Source organism: Pseudophryne corroboree, chromosome 7, assembly GCF_028390025.1.
Source record: "Pseudophryne corroboree isolate aPseCor3 chromosome 7, aPseCor3.hap2, whole genome shotgun sequence".
Taxonomy (NCBI): Eukaryota; Metazoa; Chordata; class Amphibia; order Anura; family Myobatrachidae; genus Pseudophryne; species Pseudophryne corroboree.
Window position 1 is genome coordinate 76882584 of NC_086450.1, and position 22401 is coordinate 76904984.

Below are 22401 nucleotides of genomic sequence, written 5' to 3' on the forward strand. Positions count from 1 at the left end.
TGCAGTAACTATTTTATGCTCCTCATATGGTATGTATAGCTTTTATCACGCCAATTAATCCATGAAATAGATTTCAGTGTGTCGGGCAGATTATTTTTCCTCCGGAGGAATGTAACGCACTTGATTTGGAATTTCAGGGAACATACAAGCGGTGGACGCCTGCACCTTCAGCAGTGACGACAAGCTGCTGCGCTTCGGCTTTTCATCCATGTTTGGATTTGGCGGAAGAAGTCTGGCTCTCGCAGAAAGACATCGCTGGATGCCCCCGAATCAGAGAAGAGACTTTGCCGTTATCAAAAGTCTCGCAAATTTAAAGTTGGTTCAGTTTGTATTATCTGCTTAGCGGTAGAGACATTAATATTGACAAGTCCGTGATGTAGCAAAGAATCTACTGTATGTAGGGAAAAGGCAAATTGGTAGTAAATCCATGTCAGATCTGGTAAATCACATTGTGGTCTACCACCTTCTTTTTTCATATTGCTTTTTAAATGGTTTACAGCCTTTATTTGATACTATACTACAGTGAAAATGATACGCAGGTTTCAATGTTGTGTTAATGAGGCACTGGGGTTCAGTATGTGTGACTGGCGGATGGGATGCCGATCTTTAAAATCCAGACAGGGACAAGGTAAGTATGTTATCCCCTACCCCCTAACCCTCCCTTACCACAGCCTGTCCTTACCCTCCCCTCTTAGTGCCTAACCTCACCCTGGTGGTGCCTAACCCTAATAACCCTAACCTTCCTTCCCCTGCCGCGCAGTTGGTGCCTAACCACCACAGCCTAACCCTAGCCTATGGGGGTCATTCCGAGTTGTTCGCTCGTTGACGATTTTTGCTATACTGCGATTAGTCGCTTACTGCGCATACGCAAGGTTCGCAGAGCGCATGCGCTTTTTTGTGTAAAATAACTGTTAGGTATTTTACTCACGACATAACGAAGCCTTTTCATCGCTGTGCTGATCGTAGTGTGATTGACAGGAAGTAGGTGTTTCTGGGCGGAAACTGGCCGTTTTATGGGAGTGTGCGGAAAAACGCAGGCGTTCGAGTTGCAAAACGCAGGAGTGGCTGGAGAAACGGGGGAGTGGTTGGGCAAACGCTGGGTGTGTTTGTGACGTCAAACCAGGAACGAAAAGGACTGAGCTGGTCGCAATGGCTGAGTAAGTCTGGAGCTACTCAGAAACTGCTAAAAAATTTCTATTCGCAATTCTGCTAATCTTTCGTTCGCTATTCTGCTAAGCTAAGATACACTCCCAGAGGGCGGCGGCTTAGCGTGTGCAATGCTGCTAAAAGCAGCTAGCGAGCGAACAACTCGGAATCACCCCCTATATCTAGTCGGGATCCTGACAGCCGATATCTTAACCGCATCACAGGCACTGGGCTCTTCCTAATGATAATGTTATGGAATGATCTGCGGTGACCGCAGATCCATAATTGACTGAGTAACCATGTGGTCACGCAGAATGGGTGCGTTTCTGCCTCCACTTTCCGTTGCCTCCCCCAAGTGCTCCATGACTGATAATCCCTTTGCCAATTAAACTTCACTACAAGCGACATCGCTAAGGTCCTTTAGTGCGCACGCAGCCGGACGATAATCGCTCAGATATCGGGATGACATACATCAATGAATGATGTTGGTGTTTCGTTCTGATCATTGTCCTCTTTAATGTAAATCACTGTCTGCTTCAGGCTGAATTTTCACCAGGATAGTGCATGAAACCAATCTCATTACAATACAATGAAAACATTATAATTTGCATGAACTCCTATTCATTTACTGTAAAGCAAGTTGAGGACTTGAATTATAAGAGTATTTTTGGCAAGTTTCTACTTTGCGCAGATTGCAGTAATAGTTCAGATCTATTTGGCATCTGCTCACGCCTTGTCCGTAAGCTTCTGCAGGGATGGTTTCATGTCATGCAGCTTAGGCCCCCATTTATCAAGCCTTGCAGAGTGATAAATAGCACGGTGATAAAGTACCAACCAGTCCGCTCCTAACTATCATGTCACAGACAGAGTTTGACAAATGACAGTTAGGAGCTGGTTGGCTTGTCCGTTATCGCCGTGCTATTTATCACTCTCCAAGGCTTGATAAATCTAGGCCTTAGTATTAGAACATTTTTCCTTTTTTTAATACCATATAGTAAATTGGGTCATCAGGTGTATATTTAACGATACATCAACATTGATTAGTAACATCTGCTAAGTAATATCTGTTTTGGTGACTGGTGCCACCAGTAAGTGATTTTCATGTATTACAGAGCGGAGAGCTGTGATGTGTCATTTTTACCAATAACGGACCGTACAGTCACATGTCATGGAGAGCACAAGTAAGGGAGCAATTCATTTACTGTGTTATATAATTAACAAATACCATTAATCCCATCCTTCACAACAAGCAAAGTCACCTTCTGTTTGTTCTCTAACGTTTCCTGTTTGACATTACCCTGGTAATCAACATTATTAATCATAAACCATTTTTGCTTATGGTGTCAAGGTCTGTTGCATGTATTTCTTATAGAATAAAGGTTTCCTTTAAGAAAAAATAAATCTCAGTATAATATTATTATTAGCTTATTTTTAAGATTCTACATTGTTTCCGCAGCCCTGTAATGGAATATACAGGTAACTGAGAAACTGACCTATCCCTAGTGCAGTAACTGTAGGGTGACATATCTGAGGAACAATACAGTATGATAAACCAACAAACTAGGACAAGTAGTAAGGGCAGGGTAACTCACAGGCAAGTGGAGGTAAGTCACGGGGTGGGGGTCAGTTCAGTGCTACACGAGATCGTACCCAGTGAAGGGGTGAGCATGCAGAGACAGAGTCGTGGAAGGGAACTAGGTTACGAGAGACAAAATGGGAGATTTATTAAATCTCAGATAGAGAGAGATAAAGTAGTGAGAGATAAAGTACTAACCAATCAACTGCTAACTGTCATGTTACAGGCTGTGCTTTAAAAATGACAGGAGCTGATTGGTTGGTAGTTTATCTCTTTCCCACTTTATCTGTCGTCAAGCTTTGATAACTCTTACCCAAAGAGCACTGGAAGAAAGGATAGCATTAGGGAGGAAGGAGGGCCCTGATCGTCAGAGCCTTGAAATATTACATAGAAAGTAAAGGAAATCCCGAAAAATCTATAACCAAGATACATTTGACAGAAAATGTAAAAGAATTTACTATTTCAGAACAGTTATAAGCAAGTACCTTTTTATACATGGTTGAGTCACATTATTATGACCACCTCCTACATTTGACGTCTGCAGCGCATAGCCCATGAAGTACATCACGTGTCATGCGCTGGCTTGGTGGGTATATAAGGTGTGCGATAGGCCGTCTGCACACATGTCACTCTTGGCTATAATGGGTAAAAAGGGCGATTTATCTGAGGTACAAAAAGAGATGATTATCGGTTTTCGGGCCAAGGGTGGCAGTATTACTGACACAGCGCAGCTTATGAACTGTTTGAGTGCCGCTGTGGGGAAGGTGTATCGTGAGTGGAAAAATGGCACCATTGTGAATAAGTGATGTGGAAATTGCAGAGCACCACGTGCCACTGATGTGAGAGGTGAACGTTGGCTACGAAGGTGCGTGAGGGCCGACCGACATGCCACAGTGGAGCAGCTCACTGTCAAAATGAACCTGGGGGCTACCAGACGTATGTCTAAAATGACAGTTCAGCCCGTCTAGCTGCTGTCAGCGCTGCACACGGCGGTTACTCTGGCTATTAGCTGGTGGTCATGTAGCAAGAGGGGATGAAGTCCATTTAAACCAGTATGGCAAACAGAATTCTGAGATTTGATTTATTTGTATTATAAGGACATTTCCCTTTTCCATATATGAAATACCCTTTAATGATCCTTTAGTATCTAAACACAAATGCCTATATTAATTAATACAAATGCCTTCTGTCTTTCCTTGTAGAAATAAAAGCAATGATCATTCCATTCAGTCTGGTGAGTGTAATAATAAAAGGAGTGGGCTATTATTACCCGCTGTCTGTCTGTACAGCGATGAGCCAAGATAACTGTGTGTTTTACATCTCGCAGAGAACACGGACCGCTGGCAGCACATCCAGGGCGATCTGCTGAATGTCAGCATTATGGCAATCCCCTGCCTGTGTCCCATGGCCCCAAGAGGTTTGGCGCCTAATACCAGGTCAGTAGAAGCTTACAAGAATTACACAGCCCAACACCACCAGTTTTCATCTGAAACCTTTCTAGAAATGTTTCCGCAGATTGCTGATGGATTCCCCCCTGTCCTCACAGGCGGGCTGCAGTCTTATGGATTATCAGCAATTACAGGATCTGTAAAATTAGGTCAAGTAGTCTAGCTAGAATTTTCCAAATATATTTACTGTAATGGCATTACACAGGGAGTAACCCAGGTTAGAGATGTGTGTGCTCAGTGCATATACTGTACATGTACGGCACCCGGAGGGAAACCTCAGACAGGGCCAAGCTGTATTCCCACCTGGTAAATGAAATCAGCATTTATACTACAATGTATTGGGAATTAATAAAATAAAACATTTTAAAATGAAAACTTTTTAAACATTCAGAGACACCACAGATTCCCTGTTGATCATTAAAATGTGCTTACTACAAGAGTTACCTGTCAAACATTTACCATTATAAAGGAGGTTTGTGATATAAGCCCGTAAAGTACCATTTTCCTAGCAATACATAGTGGGCAATGAAATATGGTATGAGTTTGTAAAAAGTGCTGATTTTGCGGCAAAATAATCACTTTTACAAACTCGTACACTATGAGGGTCATACAGGCACAAAGGCAGCCGCCCATCTGTATTCAGTGGCTGCACTCAGAAAGTCTGCGAAGGCGAAACTGCGCGACCTGCGGCTGTAAGGTGATTGACAGAGGCGGCCGTCGGGAGGGAGAAGGGGGCGGCAATGTGGCGTTTTGTCAGTGCGGTCTGGACAATGCAGGCGTGTCAGGACCGTTTTTGGGGTGTTTGCATGACGTGAAACGCAGCCGCTCCGAGAAAATAAATGTTGCCGGAGGGGTCCACCTTAAATCAGTACGGGGCAGTATGGATGGCGTAATGGTTAGCATTACTGCCTCACAGCACTGAGGTCATGGGTTCAGTTCCCACCATGGCCCTAACTGTGTGGAGTTTGTATAGTCTCCCCGTACTTGCGTGGGTTTCCTCTGGGTACTCAGGTTTCCACCCACAATCCAAAAATATACTGGTAGGTTAATTGGCTCCCAGCAAAAATTAACCCTAGTGTGAATGTGTGTGTGTGTGTACATGTGATAGGGAATATAGATTGTAAGCTCCACTGGGGCAGGGACTGATGTGAATGGCCAAATATTCTCTGTAAAGCGCTGCGTAATATGTGTGCGCTATATAAATCACTGGTAATAAATAATAATAAATTAATCGATGCATCCGCAATTTATTTGCGGGTGCATATCAGGGTGGTGCCACACACATGCTGCATCCATCTCTGACTTACCACCCATGTCTTTAAATCCCATAGTCTTCAAAAGCACAAACCTTTTTGTAAAAGATTGATGACTGAATAATGAAGTTCCCCTAGAAAAACGTTAAGCAAAAATTATTTTCGCATGAATTCTGTAGCAGTGCATATACATTGTTTCTCTGACGTCCTAAGTGGATGCTGGGACTCCATAAGGACCATGGGGAATAGCGGCTCCGCAGGAGACTGGGCACAACTAAAGAAAGCTTTAGGACTACCTGGTGCGCACTGGCTCCTCCCACTATGACCCTCCTCCAGACCTCAGTTAGAATCTTGTGCCCGGCTGAGCTGGATGCACACTAGGGGCTCGCCTGAGCTCCTAGAAAGAAAGTATATTTAGGTTTTTTATTTTACAGTGAGATCTGCTGGCAACAGACTTACTGCAGCGAGGGACTAAGGGGAGAAGAAGCGAACCTACCTGACTGGAGATAGTTTGGGCTTCTTAGACTACTGGACACCATTAGCTCCAGAGGGATCGAACACAGGACCCGACCTCGATCGTTCGGTCCCGGAGCCGCACCGCCGTCCCCCTTATAGAGCCAGAAGCTAGAAGTGGTCCGGAAAATCGGCGGCAGAAGACCTCGGTCTTCAACAAGGTAGCGCACAGCACTGCAGCTGTGCGCCATTGCTCCTCATGCACACCTCACACTCCGGTCACTGATGGGTGCAGGGCGCCGGGGGGGTGGGGGGGGCGCCCTGAGCAGCAATATAAACACCTTGGCTGGCAAATCATCACAATATATAGTCCCAGGGCTATATATATGTGATAAATTACCCCTGCCAGAATTCCTAAAAAAAAGCGGGAGAAAAGTGCGACGAAAAAGGGGCGGGGCTAACTCCCTCAGCACACTGGCGCCATTTTTTCTTCACAGTGCAGCTGGAAGACAGCTCCCCAGGCTCTCCCCTGTAGTTTTCAGGCTCAAAGGGTTAAAAAGAGAGGGGGGGCACTAAATTTAGGCGCAATATGTGTATACAAGCAGCTATTGGGGGAAAAATCAGTCAGTTATAGTGTTAATCCCTGCATTATATAGCGCTCTGGTGTGTGCTGGCATACTCTCTCTCTGTCTCCCCAAAGGACTTTGTTGGGTCCTGTCCTCAGTCAGAGCATTCCCTGTGTGTGTGCGGTGTGTCGGTACGGCTGTGTCGACATGTTGGATGAGGAAGGTTATGTGGAGGCGGAGCAGAGGTCGATAAATGGGATGTCGCCCCCTGTGGGGCCGACATCAGAGTGGATGGATAGGTGGAAGGTATTAACCGACAATGTCAACTCCTTACATAAAAGGCTGGATGACGTAACAGCTGTGGGACAGCCGGCTTCTCAGCCCGCGCCTGCCCAGGCGTCTCAAAGGCCATCAGGGGCTCAAAAAACGCCCGTTACCTCAGATGGCAGACACAGATGTCGACACGGAGTCTGACTCCAGTGTCGACGAAATTGAGACATATACACAATCCACTAGGAACATCCGTTGCATGATCTCGGCAATGAAAAATGTGTTACACATTTCTGACATGAACCCAAGTACCACATAAAAGGGGTTTTATGTTTGGGGAGAAAAAGCAGCCAGTGTTTTGTTCCCCCATCAGATGAGTGAATGAAGTGTGTAAAGAAGCGTGGGTTCCCCCGATAAGAAACTGGTAATTTCTAAAAAGTTTCTGATGGTGTACCCTTTCCCGCCAGGGGATAGGTCACGTTGGGAGATATCCCCTAGGGTGGATAAGGCGCTCACACGTTTGTCAAAAAAGGTGGCACTGCCGTTTTAGGATACGGCCACTTTGAAGGAGCCTGCTGATAAAAAGCAGGAGGCTATCCTGAAGTCTGTATATACACACTCAGGTACTATACTGAGACTTGCAATTGCCTCAGCATGAATAGTGCTGCTGCAGCGTGGTCTGATACCCTGTCAATATTAATACCCTAGACAGAGATAATATTTTGCTAAAATAGAGCATTTTAAAGACGTCGTCTTATATATGAGGGATGCACAGAGGGATATTTGCCGGCTGGCATCCAGAATTAAGGCAATGTCCATTCTGCCAGGAGGGTATTAGAGACCCGGCAGTGGACAGGTGATGCTGACTTTAAAAGGCACATGGAGATTCTGCCTTATAAGGGTGAGGAATTGTTTGGGGATGGTCTCTTGGACCTCGTATCCACAGCAACAGCTGGGAAGAAAACATTTTACCTCAGGTTTCCTCACAGCCTAAGAAAGCACAGTATTTTCAGGTACAGTCCTTTCGGCTTCAGAAAAGCAAGCGGGTCAAAGGCGCTTCCTTTCTGCACAGAGACAAGGGAAGAAGGAAAAAGCTGCACCAGACAGCCAGTTCCCAGGATCAAAAATCTTCCCCCGCTTCCTCTGAGTCCACCGCATGACGCTGGGGCTCCACAGGTGGAGACAGGTGCGGTGGGGGCGCGTCTCGGGAACTTCAGGGACCAGTGGGCTTGCCCACAGGTGGATCCCTAGGTTCTGCAAGTAGTATCACAGGGATACAAGCTGGAGTTCGAGGCGACTCCCCCTCGCCGTTACCTCACATCAGCCTTGCCTGCTGCCCTCGGAAGGGAGGTAGTACTGGCGGCAATTCACAAGCTGTACTTCCAGCAGGTGAAATCAAGGTACCCCTCCTTCAACAAGGCCGGGGTTACTATTCCAAAATGTTTGTGGTACCGAAACCAGACGGTTCGGTGAGACCCATTCTAAAATTGAAATCCATTAACACTTATATACGAAGGTTCAAGTTCAAAATGGAATCGCTCAGGGCGATTATTGCAAGCCTGGAGAATTTCATGGTATCACTGGACATCAAGGATGCTTACCTGCATGTCCCTATTTACCCTCCTCACCAGGAGTACCTCAAAATTGTGGTACAGGTTTGTCATTACCAATTCCAGACGTTGCCGTTGGTCTGTCCCCGGCACCGAGGGTATTTACCAAGGTAATGGCCGAAATAATTATCCCGTACTTGGACGATCTCCTTATAAAGGCGAGGTCCAGGGAGCAGTTGTTCGTCGGAATAGCACTATCTCGAGAAGTGCTACAACAGCACGGCTGGATTCTGAATATTCCAAAGTCGCAGCTGGTTCCTACGACGCATCTACTGTTCCTGGGTATGGTTCTGGACACAGAACAAGAAAAAAGGGTTTCTCCCGGAGGGGAAGTCCAAGGAGTTGTCGTCTCTAGACAGAGACCTCCTAATACAAATACAGGTGTCGGTGCATCAATGCACGTGAGCCCTGGGAAAGATGGTAGCTTCTTACGAAGAAATTCCATTCGGCAGGTTCCATGCAAGGATCTTCCAGTGGGATCTGTTGAACAAGTGGTCTGGGTCGCATCTTCAGATGCATCGACGGATAACCCTGTCTCCAAGGGCCAGGGTGTCGCTGTTGTGGTGGCTGCAGAGTGCTCATCTTCTAGAGGGCCGCAGATTCGGCATACAGGACTGGGTCCTGGTGACCACGGATGCCAGCCTTCGAGGCTGGGGGGCAGTCACACAGGGAAGAAACTTCCAAGGACTATGGACAAGTCAGGAGACTTCCCTACACATAAATATTCTGGAACTATGGGCCATTTACAATGCCCTAAGTCAGGCTAGACCCTGCTTCAACACCGGCCGGTGCTGATCCAGTCAGACAACATCACGGCGGTCGCTCATGTAAACCGACAGGGCGGCACAAGAAGCAGGATGGCGATGGCAGAAGCCACAAGGATTCTCCGATGGGCGGAAAATCATGTGTTAGCACTGTCAGCAGTGTTCATTCCCGGAGTGGACAATTGGGAAGCAGACTTTCTCAGCAGACACGACCTCCACCCGGGAGAGTGGGGACTTCATCCAGAAGTCTTCCAAATGATTGTACACCGTTGGGAAAGGCCACAGGTGGACATGATGGCGTCCCGCCTCAACAAAAAGCTAAAAAGATATTGCGCCAGGTCAAGGGACCCTCAGGCGATAGCTGTGGACGCTCTGGTAACACCGTGGGTGTACCAGTCGGTGTATGTGTTCCCTTCTCTGCCTCTCATACCCACGGTAATGAGAATAAGAAGAAGGAGAGGAGTAAGAACTATACTCATTGTTCCGGATTGGCCAAGAAGAGCTTGGTACCCAGAACTCCAAAAAATGATCTCAGAGGACCCATGGCCTCTGCCGCTCAGACAGGACCTGCTGCAGCAGGGGGCCTGTCTGTTCCAAGACGTACCGCGGCTGCGTTTGACGGCATGGCGGTTGAACGCCAGATCCTGAAGGAAAAGGGCATTCCGGAGGAAGTTATCCCTACGCTAATTAAAGCTAGGAAAGAAGTGAGCGCAAACCATTATCACCGCATATGGCGGAAATATGTTGCGTGCTGTGAGGCCAGGAAGGCCCCAACGGAGGAATTTCAGCTAGGTCGATTTCTGCACTTCCTACAGTCAGGGATGACTATGGGCCTAAAATTGGGTTCCATTAAGGTCCAGATTTCGGCTCTATCGATTTTCTTCCAAAATAGAACTGGCTTCACTGCCTGAAGTTCAGACTTTTGTTAAGGGAGTGCTGCATAGTCAGCCCCCGTTTGTGCCTCCAGTGGCACCGTGGGATCTCAACGTGGAGTTGGATTTCCTGAAGTCGCATTGGGTTGAGCCACTTAAATCCGTGGAGCTAAAATACCTCACGTGGAAAGTGGTCATGCTGTTGGCCCTGGCGTCGGCCAGGCGTGTATCAGAATTGGCGGCTTTATCATGCAAAAGCCCTTATCTGATTTTTTTATATGGATAGGGCGGAATTGAGGACTCGTTCCCAATTCCTTCCTAAGTTGGTATCAGTGTTTCATGTGAACCAACCTATTGTGGTGCCTGCGGCTACTTGGGACTTGGAGGATTCCAAGTTACTGGACGTAGTCAGGGCCCTGAAAAATATATGTTTCCAGGACGGCTGGAGTCAGGAAAACTGACTCGCTATTTATCCTATATGCACCCAACAAGCTGGGTGCTCCTGCTTCTAAGCAGACTATTGCTCGCTGGATCTGTAGCACGATTCAACTTGCACATTCTGCGGCTGGACTGCCGCACCCTAAATCTGTAAAAGCCCATTCCACGAGGAAAGGGGCTCTTCTTGGGCGGCTGCCCGAGGGGTCTCGGCTTTACAATTTTGCCGAGCTGTTACTTGGTCGGGTTCAAACACTTTTGCAAGAGTCTACAAGTTTGATACCCTGGCTGAGGAGGACCTAGAGTTTGCTCATTCGGTGCTGCAGAGTCATCCGCACTCTCCCGCCCGTTTGAGAGCTTTGGTATAATCCCCATGGTCCTTACGGAGTCCCAGCATCCACTTAGGACGTCAGAGAAAATAAGATTTTACTCACCGGTAAATCTATTTCTCGTAGTCCGTAGTGGATGCTGGGCGCCCATCCCAAGTGCGGATTGTCTGCAATACTTGTATATAGTTATTGCCTAACTAAAGGGTTATTGTTGAGCCATCTGTTGAGAGGCTCAGTTATATTTCATACTGTTAACTGGGTATAGTATCGCGAGTTATACGGTGTGATTGGTGTGGCTGGTATGAGTCTTACCCGGGATTCAAAATCCTTCCTTATTGTGTCAGCTCTTCCGGGCACAGTATCCTAACTGAGGTCTGGAGGAGGGTCATAGTGGGAGGAGCCAGTGCACACCAGGTAGTCCTAAAGCTTTCTTTAGTAGTGCCCAGTCTCCTGTGGAGCCGCTATTCCCCATGGTCCTTACGGAGTCCCAGCATCCACTACGGACTACGAGAAATAGATTTACCGGTGAGTAAAATCTTATTTTGTATGCTATTTATTGTTTGTATCATAACCAGAAAATGTCAATTATTGTCATGCTTTGTGGCTCACACAGGAATTAGGGGGTAAGATTTAGCAAAATGGTGAGTTTGGCTTCACCGGCACACAGCATTGTAGGATATGTAGACAGTCGTCATTCGTATAAGGGTGGTGGGGGGGGATTGTTACATACAGTATCCTAAGATGCTGCAAGTTAACCGATTTTTGTATACAGTAGGCATGTGAACATCATTATAATACAGTTGGAGAACATTCTGAAATAGTTTTGGTTATGGCAATGGGTATAGTATGGTATGCCGGCGGCCAGGCTCCCGGAGACCAGCATACCGGCGCCGTGAGCCCGACCGCCGGCATACCGACAGCGTGGCGAGCGCAAATGAGCCCCTTGCGGGCTCGCTGCACTCGCCACGTTGCGGGCACGGTGGCGCGCGCTATTTATTCTCCCTCCAGGGGTGTCATGGACACCCACGAGGGAGAAAATCTGTCGGTATGCCGGCTGTCGGGATTCCGGCGCCGGTATACTGTGCACCGGGATCCCGACAGTCGGCAACCTGAAGACCACCTGGCAATATGTGTGGGATCTATGTATGAATTGAATGGTCACTTGGAGTTCCCCTTACAATACATAGATGTACCCCATTAACCACCCCTAATCGCTGGCTCTGCTGTTGAATCACATAAAGTTTAGTTGTTGCTTTTGCAATGACAATTGGGACATTGTGATTCCAATATGTTTGGTCTGGCGTGGCTGAGAGTAGGCAGAAATGTCAGCTGGGTACACACTAGCAGATATATCTGCAGTTCAATTGATCTGCAGATATATCTGCAGATGGTGGTGGTTCATACACACGGAAAGATGCACCAATATATCTTAAAGATATATCTGCTGTTCAATCTATCTGCAGCTATATATGCAGATGGGGATTGTTCATACACACTGAAAGATGCATTAATATATCTGCAGATATATTGGCCATCTGCTGTGTTGCACAGCAGATGCAATATATCTGTGAAAGACGTCTTTCACAGACAAATTGCTTGTACACACCTGCAGATCAGCAAAAGATATATTGGACAACCAACTGATTGGCCAATATATCTGCCAGTGTGTACCCAGCACTAAGGTGGGTACACACTATTAGATATATCTGCAGATCAATTGATCTGCAGATATATCTATGGCCCTCATTCCGAGTTGATCGCTCGCAAGGCGAATTTAGCAGAGTTGCTCACGCTAAGCCTACGCCTACTGGGAGTGAATCTTAGCTGCTTAAAATTGCGACCGATGTATTCGCAATATTGCGATTACAAACTACTTAGCAGTTTCAGAGTAGCTCCAGACTTACTCTGCCTGTGCGATCAGTTCAGTGCTTGTCGTTCCTGGTTTGACGTCATAAACACACCCAGCGTTCGCCCAGACACTCCTCCGTTTCTCCAGCCACTCCTGCGTTTTTTCCGGAAACGGTAGCGTTTTTATCCACACGCCCCGAAAACGCCGTGTTTCCGCCCAGTAACACCCATTTCCTGTCAATCACACTACGATCACCGGAGCGAAGAAAAAGCCGTGAGTAAAAATACTATCTTCATTGTAAAATTACTTGGCGCAGTCGCAGTGCGAATATTGCGCATGCGTACTAAGCGGAATTTCACTGCGATGCGAAGAAAATTACCGAGCGAACGACTCGGAATGAGGGCCAATGTACGGATAGGGCAGTGTGCTGTGCATACACACAGCCCGATCCGTCGGGGGACTGACGTCATGAACTGGGCGGGCGGGCGCTCGCGCCCGCCCAGTTCACCTGTCAATCACCGCCGGCCGCCGCAGCATGTGTACGGGCGGTCGGACGACCGCCCCGTACACACACAGCACGCGCCAATATATCGTTAGATATATTGGCTGTCGGCTGTGCTGCGCGGCCGACGCGATACGTCTGTGAACGACGGAGTTCACAGACGTATCGCCCGTACACACTGGCCGACAAACCCGCGATGTATCGGCCGTTCAAGAGAACGGGCGATACATCGACCAGTATGTACGGGCCTTTAGTCTCATATTGAAGCTCCATTCCTGATATCTCACCAATGAAAAATCTTCCATCCCAGAAGAATCCCAAGTTCTTATCACCCTATATAATAAAAGGCTAACGCGGCTTCTCGCCTCTATGGGGGGAATTCAAGTTTTTTGGGTTTTTTTGCACGCCGGCGGCCACTAGATGGCGCCCGACGGAGCAATCCAATTGTTGCTCCATTCGGGCGGGCACAGCTGCTGGCACTTACATTATTGTTTATAGTTCCGCCATTTTGACGGGCTGGTAACTCGTTTATGTATAAAGTGCAAAATTATTCTGCTTTGCTATACACTTATGAGATAAACGGGGCGTAGTATTTTTGCCTTCAGACAATATTAATCTCTCATCTTTTCACCTCCTGGAGGCGTTACGTATAGGCGCACTAAGTGTGGTGTATCGTGTAGGCGCTCTGAGTGTGGTGTATCGTGTAGGCGCTCTGAGTGTGGTGTATCGTGTAGGCGCTCTGAATGTGGTGTAACGTGTAGGTGCTCTGAGTGTGGTGTAACGTGTAGGCGCTCTGAGTGTGGTGTAACGTGTAGGCGCTCTGAATGTGGTGTAACGTGTAGGCGCTCTGAATGTGGTGTAACGTGTAGGTGCTCTGAGTGTGGTGTAACGTGTAGGCGCTCTGAATGTGGTGTAACGTGTAGGTGCTCTGAGTGTGGTGTAACGTGTAGGCGCTCTGAATGTGGTGTAACGTGTAGGCGCTCTGAATGTGGTGTAACGTGTAGGTGCTCTGAGTGTGGTGTAACGTGTAGGCGCTCTGAATGTGGTGTAACGTGTAGGCGCTCTGAATGTGGTGTATTGTGTAGGCGCTCTGAGTGTGGTGTAACGTGTAGGCGCTCTGAATGTGGTGTATTGTGTAGGCGCTCTGAGTGTGGTGTAACGTGTAGGCGCTCTGAATGTGGTGTAACGTGTAGGCGCTCTGAGTGTGGTGTAACGTGTAGTCGCTCTGAGTGTGGTGTAACGTGTAGGCGCTCTGAATGTGGTGTAACGTGTAGGCGCTCTGAATGTGGTGTAACGTGTAGGCACCCTGAGTGTGGTGTTACATATAGGCGATGTGAGTGCAGCATTACGTGTAGGTGCTCTGAGTGTGGTGTTACACGTGAGCGCCCTGAGTATGGTGTTACATATGGGCGATGTGAGTGTTGCGTTATGTGTAGGCGCCCTGAGTGTGGTGTTACATATGAGTGATGTGAGTGTGGTGTAACGTGTAGGTGCTCTGAGTGTGGTGTAACGTGTAGGCGCTCTGAGTGTGGTGTAACGTGTAGGTGCCCTGAGTGTGGTGTTACTTATGGGCGATGTGGGTGTTGCATTACGTGTAGGCGCCCTGAGTGTGGTGTTACATATAGGCGATGTGAGTGTGGTGCTATGTGTAGGTGCTCTGATTGTGTTGTTACATGTTGGCACTCTGAGTGTGGTGTTACATGTGAGTGTGGTGTTCAGTGTAGCGCCCTAAGTGTGGTGTTACATATGGGCGATATGAGTGTGGTGTTACGTGTTGTGTGTGGGAGAAAGGTTAGAGAGGTTAGATACGTTAGAAAGTTGGTGGAACGCCACACATCTTTAATATATAATTTAAGGGTTTTTTACACAAATATTTCTCTTGATTTATACGCTGCTATTTTCTCTTTTCTAGGTTAAACGACGGAACTATGTCACTTACTGTTGTACATAATACGTCAAGACCAGAGTTTGTGAGGCATCTGAAACGCTACGCCACGTTGAAAAACCAGGTACTGATCCCCAACATATTTGTTAAATAACAGACAGATTAATGTTGATGTCCTCTTAAGAAGACTTTACATCCCGGCCCTGTCGGAGTACATTAGCAATTATGCGACTGACTTGTAAATCACAAATCAGACTAATGCGGCTTAGCCCGTTTAATCCATGCCCCATACTATTAGTAATGTTTACTACTGAAGCCAGTGAGCTGGAGAACAGCACATACAGCACAAACTAATATACAAAAAGGCATTTCTGTCAAAGATATTTGAAAAGAAGAAGTTGGCAGGTAATAAAGGTGTAATTTTTTTGAATTATGGGGGTCATTCCGAGTTGTTCGCTCGTTATTTTTTTTCGCTACGGAGCGATTAGTCGCAGACTGCGCATGCGCAATGTTTGCAGTGCGCCTGCGCCAAGTAAATTAGCACAAAAGTTTGGTATTTTACTCACGGCCTAACGAGGATTTTTCTTCGTTCTGGTGATCGTTGTGTGATTGACAGGAAGTGGGTGTTTCTGGGCGGATACTTGCCGTTTTATGGGAGTGTGCGGAAAAACGCTACCGTTTCTGGGAAAAACGCGGGAGTGTCTGAAGAAACGGGGGAGTGTCTGGGCGAACGCTGGGTGTGTTTGTGACGTCAAACCAGGAACGAAACTGACTGAACTGATCGCAGTGTAGTAGTAAGTCTGGAGCTACTCAGAAACTGCTAAGAAATTTCTAATCGCAATTCTGCTAATCTTTCGTTCGCAATTCTGCTAAGCTAAGATACACTCCCAGAGGGCGGCGGCTTAGCGTGTGTAATGCTGCTAAAAGCAGCTAGCGAGCGAACAACTCGGAATGAGGGCCTATATGTCTTCACAGGTTGGGTTTGCAAAGCGTGTTGTCGGGATGCTAGCGTCAGAATACTGACTGCGGCATCCTGACCGTGTGACTCCCAACAGTATACTTATCTTCCCCCAATGGCCCCCTATCCCTCCCTGCAACCTAAACCTAACCCTGCCCACCCTTCCATAGCCTAACCCTAACCCTCCCTGTAGGTGCCTAACCCTAACCTCCCTTCCCGCACTGTAAACCTAACCCTCCAAACCCTGCAGTTTACCCTAACCCTCCCCAGTGGTGCCTAACCCTACCCCCCCTTCCCGCACCGTAAACCTAACCCTTCACCCCCTGCAGCCTAACCCTAACCCTCCCTGGGGGTGCCTAAACCTAACCCCCCTTCCTGCAGCCTAATCCTAAACCCCCCCCCCCCCCCACGGCTTACCTCTCTTGCGGCCTATCAGTGGGACGCTCGGGATCCCAGGTGTCGGTATGCCGACGCCGGCATTCTCTGCTGTATCGGAATTCCGGCGTTGGTATTTTGGCAGCGGGAATCCCAACTGTTGGGATCCTGACTGGATTCCGTCTTCACAGAGTGTCTTATTTACTAGCAAAGTTAAAGTAGTTGCTATGGGTTACGGCATGTTCACTTTTTAAACGAATAACATGTTCTGCTGTGTGTATAATCTTACACCTATTCCACGTGGGAAGGGCAAATGAACCTATAATGTGAAAGTTCCTTTGACCTGTCATCTAGATGCGTTGGCCTCAATATCAGAAAGGCAATAGCTTGATGGGCTGCATACTAGTTCAGACAACAAAAGTGGATGTCCCCACTGCACATACTGTAGGTGGCGGGTCTGATTTACAAAGAATTTATGGGAGTTGAGTTTCAGTAAAGGGACATTTCACTTTCCTAGAAATTTCCCTGTTTTGACATTGGACCCATGTAGCCAATAGAACATATCTCTTGAGTTCTAGAAGAAATTGCTGGAATCGTTTCCTTACACTGCAAATACAGAGAGAGAGGGCAGCTTGGGGTCAATTCTTTTTGCAGATAATGAGGGAATGATAGATTATAAAGAGGCAGATCTACAAAGTGGACTACAAGAGCTGCAGGTGTATGGGTCAAGTATACTACATCAACCCCCTGGATTTTCGGAAGGTATGGGAACTAAGATAATAAAATAGACAAGGTAATCGTCTTGAGATGTCCATAGATGTTAGTACATAATCATTCATTCTGTACAGAACAATTGTACAAGTTTATAGATGAATATCCATAAGAAAAACTGCTTAAACCTTGGCAATTAACTCTTTATTTCACGGATTTGCTATATTTTTTTTTTTTCAGTTTAATTTTCCTTTTGTTGAAACTCACTTGGTTAAAGAAGTTAAATTACACCCCAGGAACATTAGCTGTCACGCTAATGGCTTATATGAAGAAAATGGGAAAGTGCGACCATGCCCTAGTGAAGACGTCCATGCATGGAATATTGATGGAGATTTGCTGGAAGCATCCTGTGAAGTTCAGGTCAGGTGAGTACCTCCGCTGGAATTATTCTCTTGCAAAAACACTCTTGGCGCGACTTCTATTGTTGGCTGCAGTTTTCTACTAATGAGAGTATTATTATGCTTTGCTGAACGGTGTTAGAACTGTAATGCCACTGAGCTAATAATATGTTGTAAGTGACTTCAAAGTTCTTGTTTTGGTATTAAGGAGCTCATTCAGGTTGGATCGCTCTGATATACACATGCCTTGCCAATTGCGTTCAACCACACACCCATTAGTGGTATATCTATCTTTTAAAATGGTCCCTGCTGTGATAAATAGCTCTATGTGGAGATAATGTAGGGTGAAACACGTTTGCCGATTCTGCAGTGGATGCTCAGGGAAGTCCTGTTCACATTTTATGAATAGATCATCATTGTACAAGTCATGTGCGATGAGGTCTGATGTGATATAATTCCAGTTATGTGGTAAATTTGACATTTTGCGACATTCAGAAATCTCTGTCATAGTGAGGCAGTGACATGCTGCTTTCCTGTGTCTCTGAGAGCTGGTACTGTTTAAGCTTGTGATTGATACAGCGGTGGCTCTGTGATTATGTTCATGTGATTTATTGGACGATATTCAATTGTTATATCGTGCCAGATGTCCCGTCTAAAGTGGTAGGAGATCGCGGGGCGATATTCAATTCATCTTTATCGCACTGATTGCGCCCATAGATGTTGGGTTTAGCTGTGTAAAGTGGCTAAACCCGACCAAACTAATGGACGCGATGGGAAAAGTTCCATTTGCTGGCTCAACGGGTCACTTTTTGCACATTTCAGCTCACTACCCCTTGCCAAATAGCTATATATATATATATATATATATATATATACGCACACATACTTTGGGAGGTGCCCAAATTGGCTCTTCTACAAAAGAGCTTTGTATCATTTGATCTGGTATATAATATATATAGTGAAACCTATGAACCTGATCATAACATTTAACATTTCCTCAAGACGAAAATAAATGAAACTCCCATCACTTTTTTTTTTCCATACAAACCACGCTGTATCCTTTTTAACCACGACCATGTTCCAGTGATGCCCCACCCACTTGGCAGAAAACCGGAGCCCCATGAATATAGACCATCCTGCTGTAGTCGGGTCAATTGAGAGATGAGACCACCCTGATTACTCAATACCTGATTAATAGTACTGAAAGCATATGCATAAAATCATTTCTTCCCCATATATTGTTTTGGATTTTTTTTAAGACATATACGCAGTGAAAAGGTCTTGGCTATTTTGTTTCTTGTTAACTGTTACGGAATCGTATGATCACAACATGGTGTTTTGTCTACTTGTAAATTAAAACCTCAATAACATTCTTGAAAAAAAGATTCTTATTGTTTATTTCTCTGACGTCCTAGTGGATGCTGGGGACTCCGTAAGGACCATGGGGAATAGACGGCTCCGCAGGAGACTGGGCACATCTAAAGAAAGCTTTAGGACTATCTGGTGTGCACTGGCTCCTCCCCCTATGACCCTCCTCCAAGCCTCAGTTAGATTTCTGTGCCCGGCTGAGCTGGATGCACACTAGGGGCTCTCCTGAGCTCCTAGGAAGAAAGTATAGTTTAGGTTTTTTATTTTCAGTGAGACCTGCTGGCAACAGGCTCACTGCACCGAGGGACTAAGGGGAGAAGAAGCGTACCTACCTAAGTGGTGGTAGCTTGGGCTTCTTAGGCTACTGGACACCATTAGCTCCAGAGGGATCGAACACAGGACCCGACCTCGTCGTCCGTTTCCGGAGCCGCGCCGCCGTCCCCCTTACAGAGCCAGAAGCAAGAAGGTGGTCCGGAAAATCGGCGGCTGAAGACTTCTGTCTTCTCCAAGGTAGCGCACAGCACTGCAGCTGTGCGCCATTGCTCCTCATGCACACCACACACTGCGGTCACTGATGGGTGCAGGGCGCTGGGGGGGGCCTGAGCAGCAATATTAACACCTTGGCTGGCGAACTGACACCATATATAGCCCCAGGGGCTATATAGGTGTTTATTAACCCCTGCCAGAACTTTTACAATAGCGGGAGAAAGCCCGCCGAAAAAGGGGCGGAGCCATCTCCCTCAGCACACTGGCGCCATTTTCCCTCACAGCTCTGCTGGAGGGATCGCTCCCTGGCTCTCCCCTGCAGTCCTGCACTACAGAAAAGGGTTAAAAAGAGAGGGGGGGCACAAATTAGGCGCAGTATATATATATATTATGCAGCTATAAGGGAAAACACTCTCTATAGGTGATATCCCTGTGATATATAGCGCTCTGGTGTGTGCTGGCATACTCTCCCTCTGTCTCCCCAAAGGGCTTTGTGGGGTCCTGTCCTCTGTCAGAGCATTCCCTGTGTGTGTGCTGTGTGTCGGTACTGCTGTATCGACATGTATGATGAGGATAATGATGTGGAGGCGGAGCAAATGCCTGTGAATGGGATGTCACCCCCTGCGGGGTCGACACCGGTGTGGATGGACTTATGGAAGGAATTTCGTGACAGTGTCAACTCCTTACATAAAAGGTTTGACGACATAGGACAGCCGGCTGCTCAGCTTGTGCCTGTCCAAGCGTCTCACATGTCATCCGGGGCTCTAAAACGCCCGCTACCTCAGATGGCAGACACAGATGTTGACACGGATACCGACTCCAGTGTCGACGACGATGAGACTAGTGTACCTTCCAATAGGGCCACCCGTTACATGATTGAGGCAATGAAAAATGTATTACACATTTCTGATAATACCCCAGATACCACAAAAAAGGGTATTATGTTTGGTGACAGAAAACTACCAGTAGTTTTCCTGCATCAGAGGAATTGATATGAGGTGTGTGAGGAAGCGTGGACTTCCCCCGATAAGAAATTGATAATTTCTAAGCAGCGTACCCTTTTCCGCCAGAGGATAGGTCAGGTTGGGAAATAACCCCTAGGGTAGATAAAGCGGTTACACGCTTATTAAAAAAGGTGGCACTACTGTCACGGATACGGCCGTCCTGAAGGACCTGCTGATAGAAAGCAGAAAACTACCCTTAAAGCTATATACACACACACGGCCATTATATTGAGACCTGCTATTGCCTAGGCATGGATGTGCAGTGCGGCAGCTGCGTGGTCAGATTCCCTGTCGGATAATATTTATACTATAGATAGGGACAATATTTTGCTGAAAATAGAGCATATAAAAGACGCTGTCTTATACATGCGTGATACACAGAGGGATATTTGCAGACTGGCATCACTAATAAGCGCTATGTAAAACCATTGCCGCCAGACGGGGGTTATGGACTCGGCAATGGTCGGGCGATGCCGGTTCAAAACGGCACATGGAAGTTTGCCCTAGAAGGGGGTGGAAGTGTTTGGGGATGGTCTTTTAGACCTCGTTTCCACAGCTACGGCTGGGAAATCAAAACTTTTGCCACAAGCTACCCCACAGCAAAAGTAAGCACTGTATTATCAGGTACAGTCCCTTCGGCCCCAGAAAAGTAGAGGGCTAGAGGCTCATCTTTTCTGCCAAGAGGAAAAGGTAGAGGGAAAAAGCTGCAGCAGACAGCTAGTTCCCGGGAGCAGAAGTCCTCCCCTGCGTCCGGTAAGTCCACAGCATGACGCTGGGGCTGCTCAGGCGGACCCGGGTACGGTGGGGGCCCGTCTCAGAAATTTCAGCGCACAGTGGGCTCTCTCACAGGTGGATCCCTGGGTTCTTCAAACAGTATCTCAGAGGTACAGGCTGGAATTCGAGACGTCTCCCCCCCGCCGTTTCCTAAAATCTGCCTTACCGGCAACTCCCTCTGCCAGGGAGGCAGTGTTGGTGGCTATCCAAAAAACTGTATTCACAGCAAGTGATTATCAAGGTACCCCTCCTTCAACAGGAAAGGGGTTACTTTTCCACAATGTTTGTGGTACCGAAACCGGACGGTTCGGTGAGACCCATCTTAACTTTAAAATCCTTGAACACATATAACAAAAGATTCAAGTTCAAGATGGAATCGTTCAGGGCGATTATTGCGATCCTGGACGAGGGGGATTACAGGGTCTCTCTGGACATCAAGGATACTTACCTGCATGTCCCCATTTACCCTCCTCACCAGGAGTACCTCAAGATTGTGGTACAGGACTGTCACTATCAGTTCCAGACGCTGCCGTTTGGATTATCCACGGCACCGAGGGTCTTTACCATGGGTAATGACCGAAATGATGATACTCCTTCGCAAGAAGGGAGTTTTAATTATCCCGTACTTGGACGATCTCCTGATAAAGGCGAGGTCCAAGGAACAGTTGGTAAGGGGGTAGCACTTTCTCGGGAAGTGCTGCAACAGCAGGACTGGATTCTCAATTCCAAAGTCACAGCTGGTCCCGACGACACGTCTTCTGTTCCTGGGAAGGATTCTGGAAACAGACCAGAAGAAAGTGTTTCTTCCAATGGAAAAAGCCGAGGAGTTGTCATCTCTAGTCAGAAACCTCCTAAGACCGGGACAGGTGTCGGTACATCAATGCACACGAGTCCTGGGGAAAATGGTAGCTTCGTACGAAGCAATTCCATTCGGAAAGTTCCACGCAAGGATTTTCCAGTGGGACCTGTTGGACAAATGGTCCGGGTCCCATCTCCAGATACAGCAGCGGATAACCCGGTCGGCAAGAACCAGGGTGTCGCTGCGGTGGTGGCTGCAGAGGGCTCATCTACTAGAGGGCCGCAGATTCGGAATACAGGACTGGGTCCTGGTGACCACGGATGCCAGCCTTCGGGACTGGGGTGCAGTCACACAGGGAATAAAATTCCAAGGACTATGTCCAAACAGGAGTTTTTCACTTAACATAAATTTTCTGGAGATAAGAGCCATTTACAAGGCCATAAGCAAAACAAGGCCCCTGCTTCACCAGCCGTACTGATCCAATCAGACAACATCACGGCGCTCGCCCATGTAAACAGGCAGGGTGGCACAAGAAGCAGGAGGGCGATGGCAGAAGCCACAGGGATTCCC

At 47.2% G+C, this 22401-nt stretch overlaps 1 protein-coding gene across 2 annotated transcripts in view; it reads left to right on the forward strand.

Annotated features, from left to right (window-relative positions):
* CERKL (ceramide kinase like) overlaps positions 1-22401 on the forward strand; it is a 269313-nt gene that overhangs the window by 244617 nt on the left and 2295 nt on the right. Inside the window, exons 7-12 of one of the 2 annotated variants that reach the window (XM_063933330.1) lie at positions 138-315; positions 2259-2327; positions 3925-3956; positions 4050-4158; positions 14986-15082; positions 17243-17427. In XM_063933330.1, coding sequence (XP_063789400.1) covers positions 138-315; positions 2259-2327; positions 3925-3956; positions 4050-4158; positions 14986-15082; positions 17243-17427 — 670 coding nt within the window. The remainder of the gene's footprint in view (positions 1-137; positions 316-2258; positions 2328-3924; positions 3957-4049; positions 4159-14985; positions 15083-17242; positions 17428-22401) is intronic. The other variant, XM_063933331.1, reaches the window with a different exon arrangement.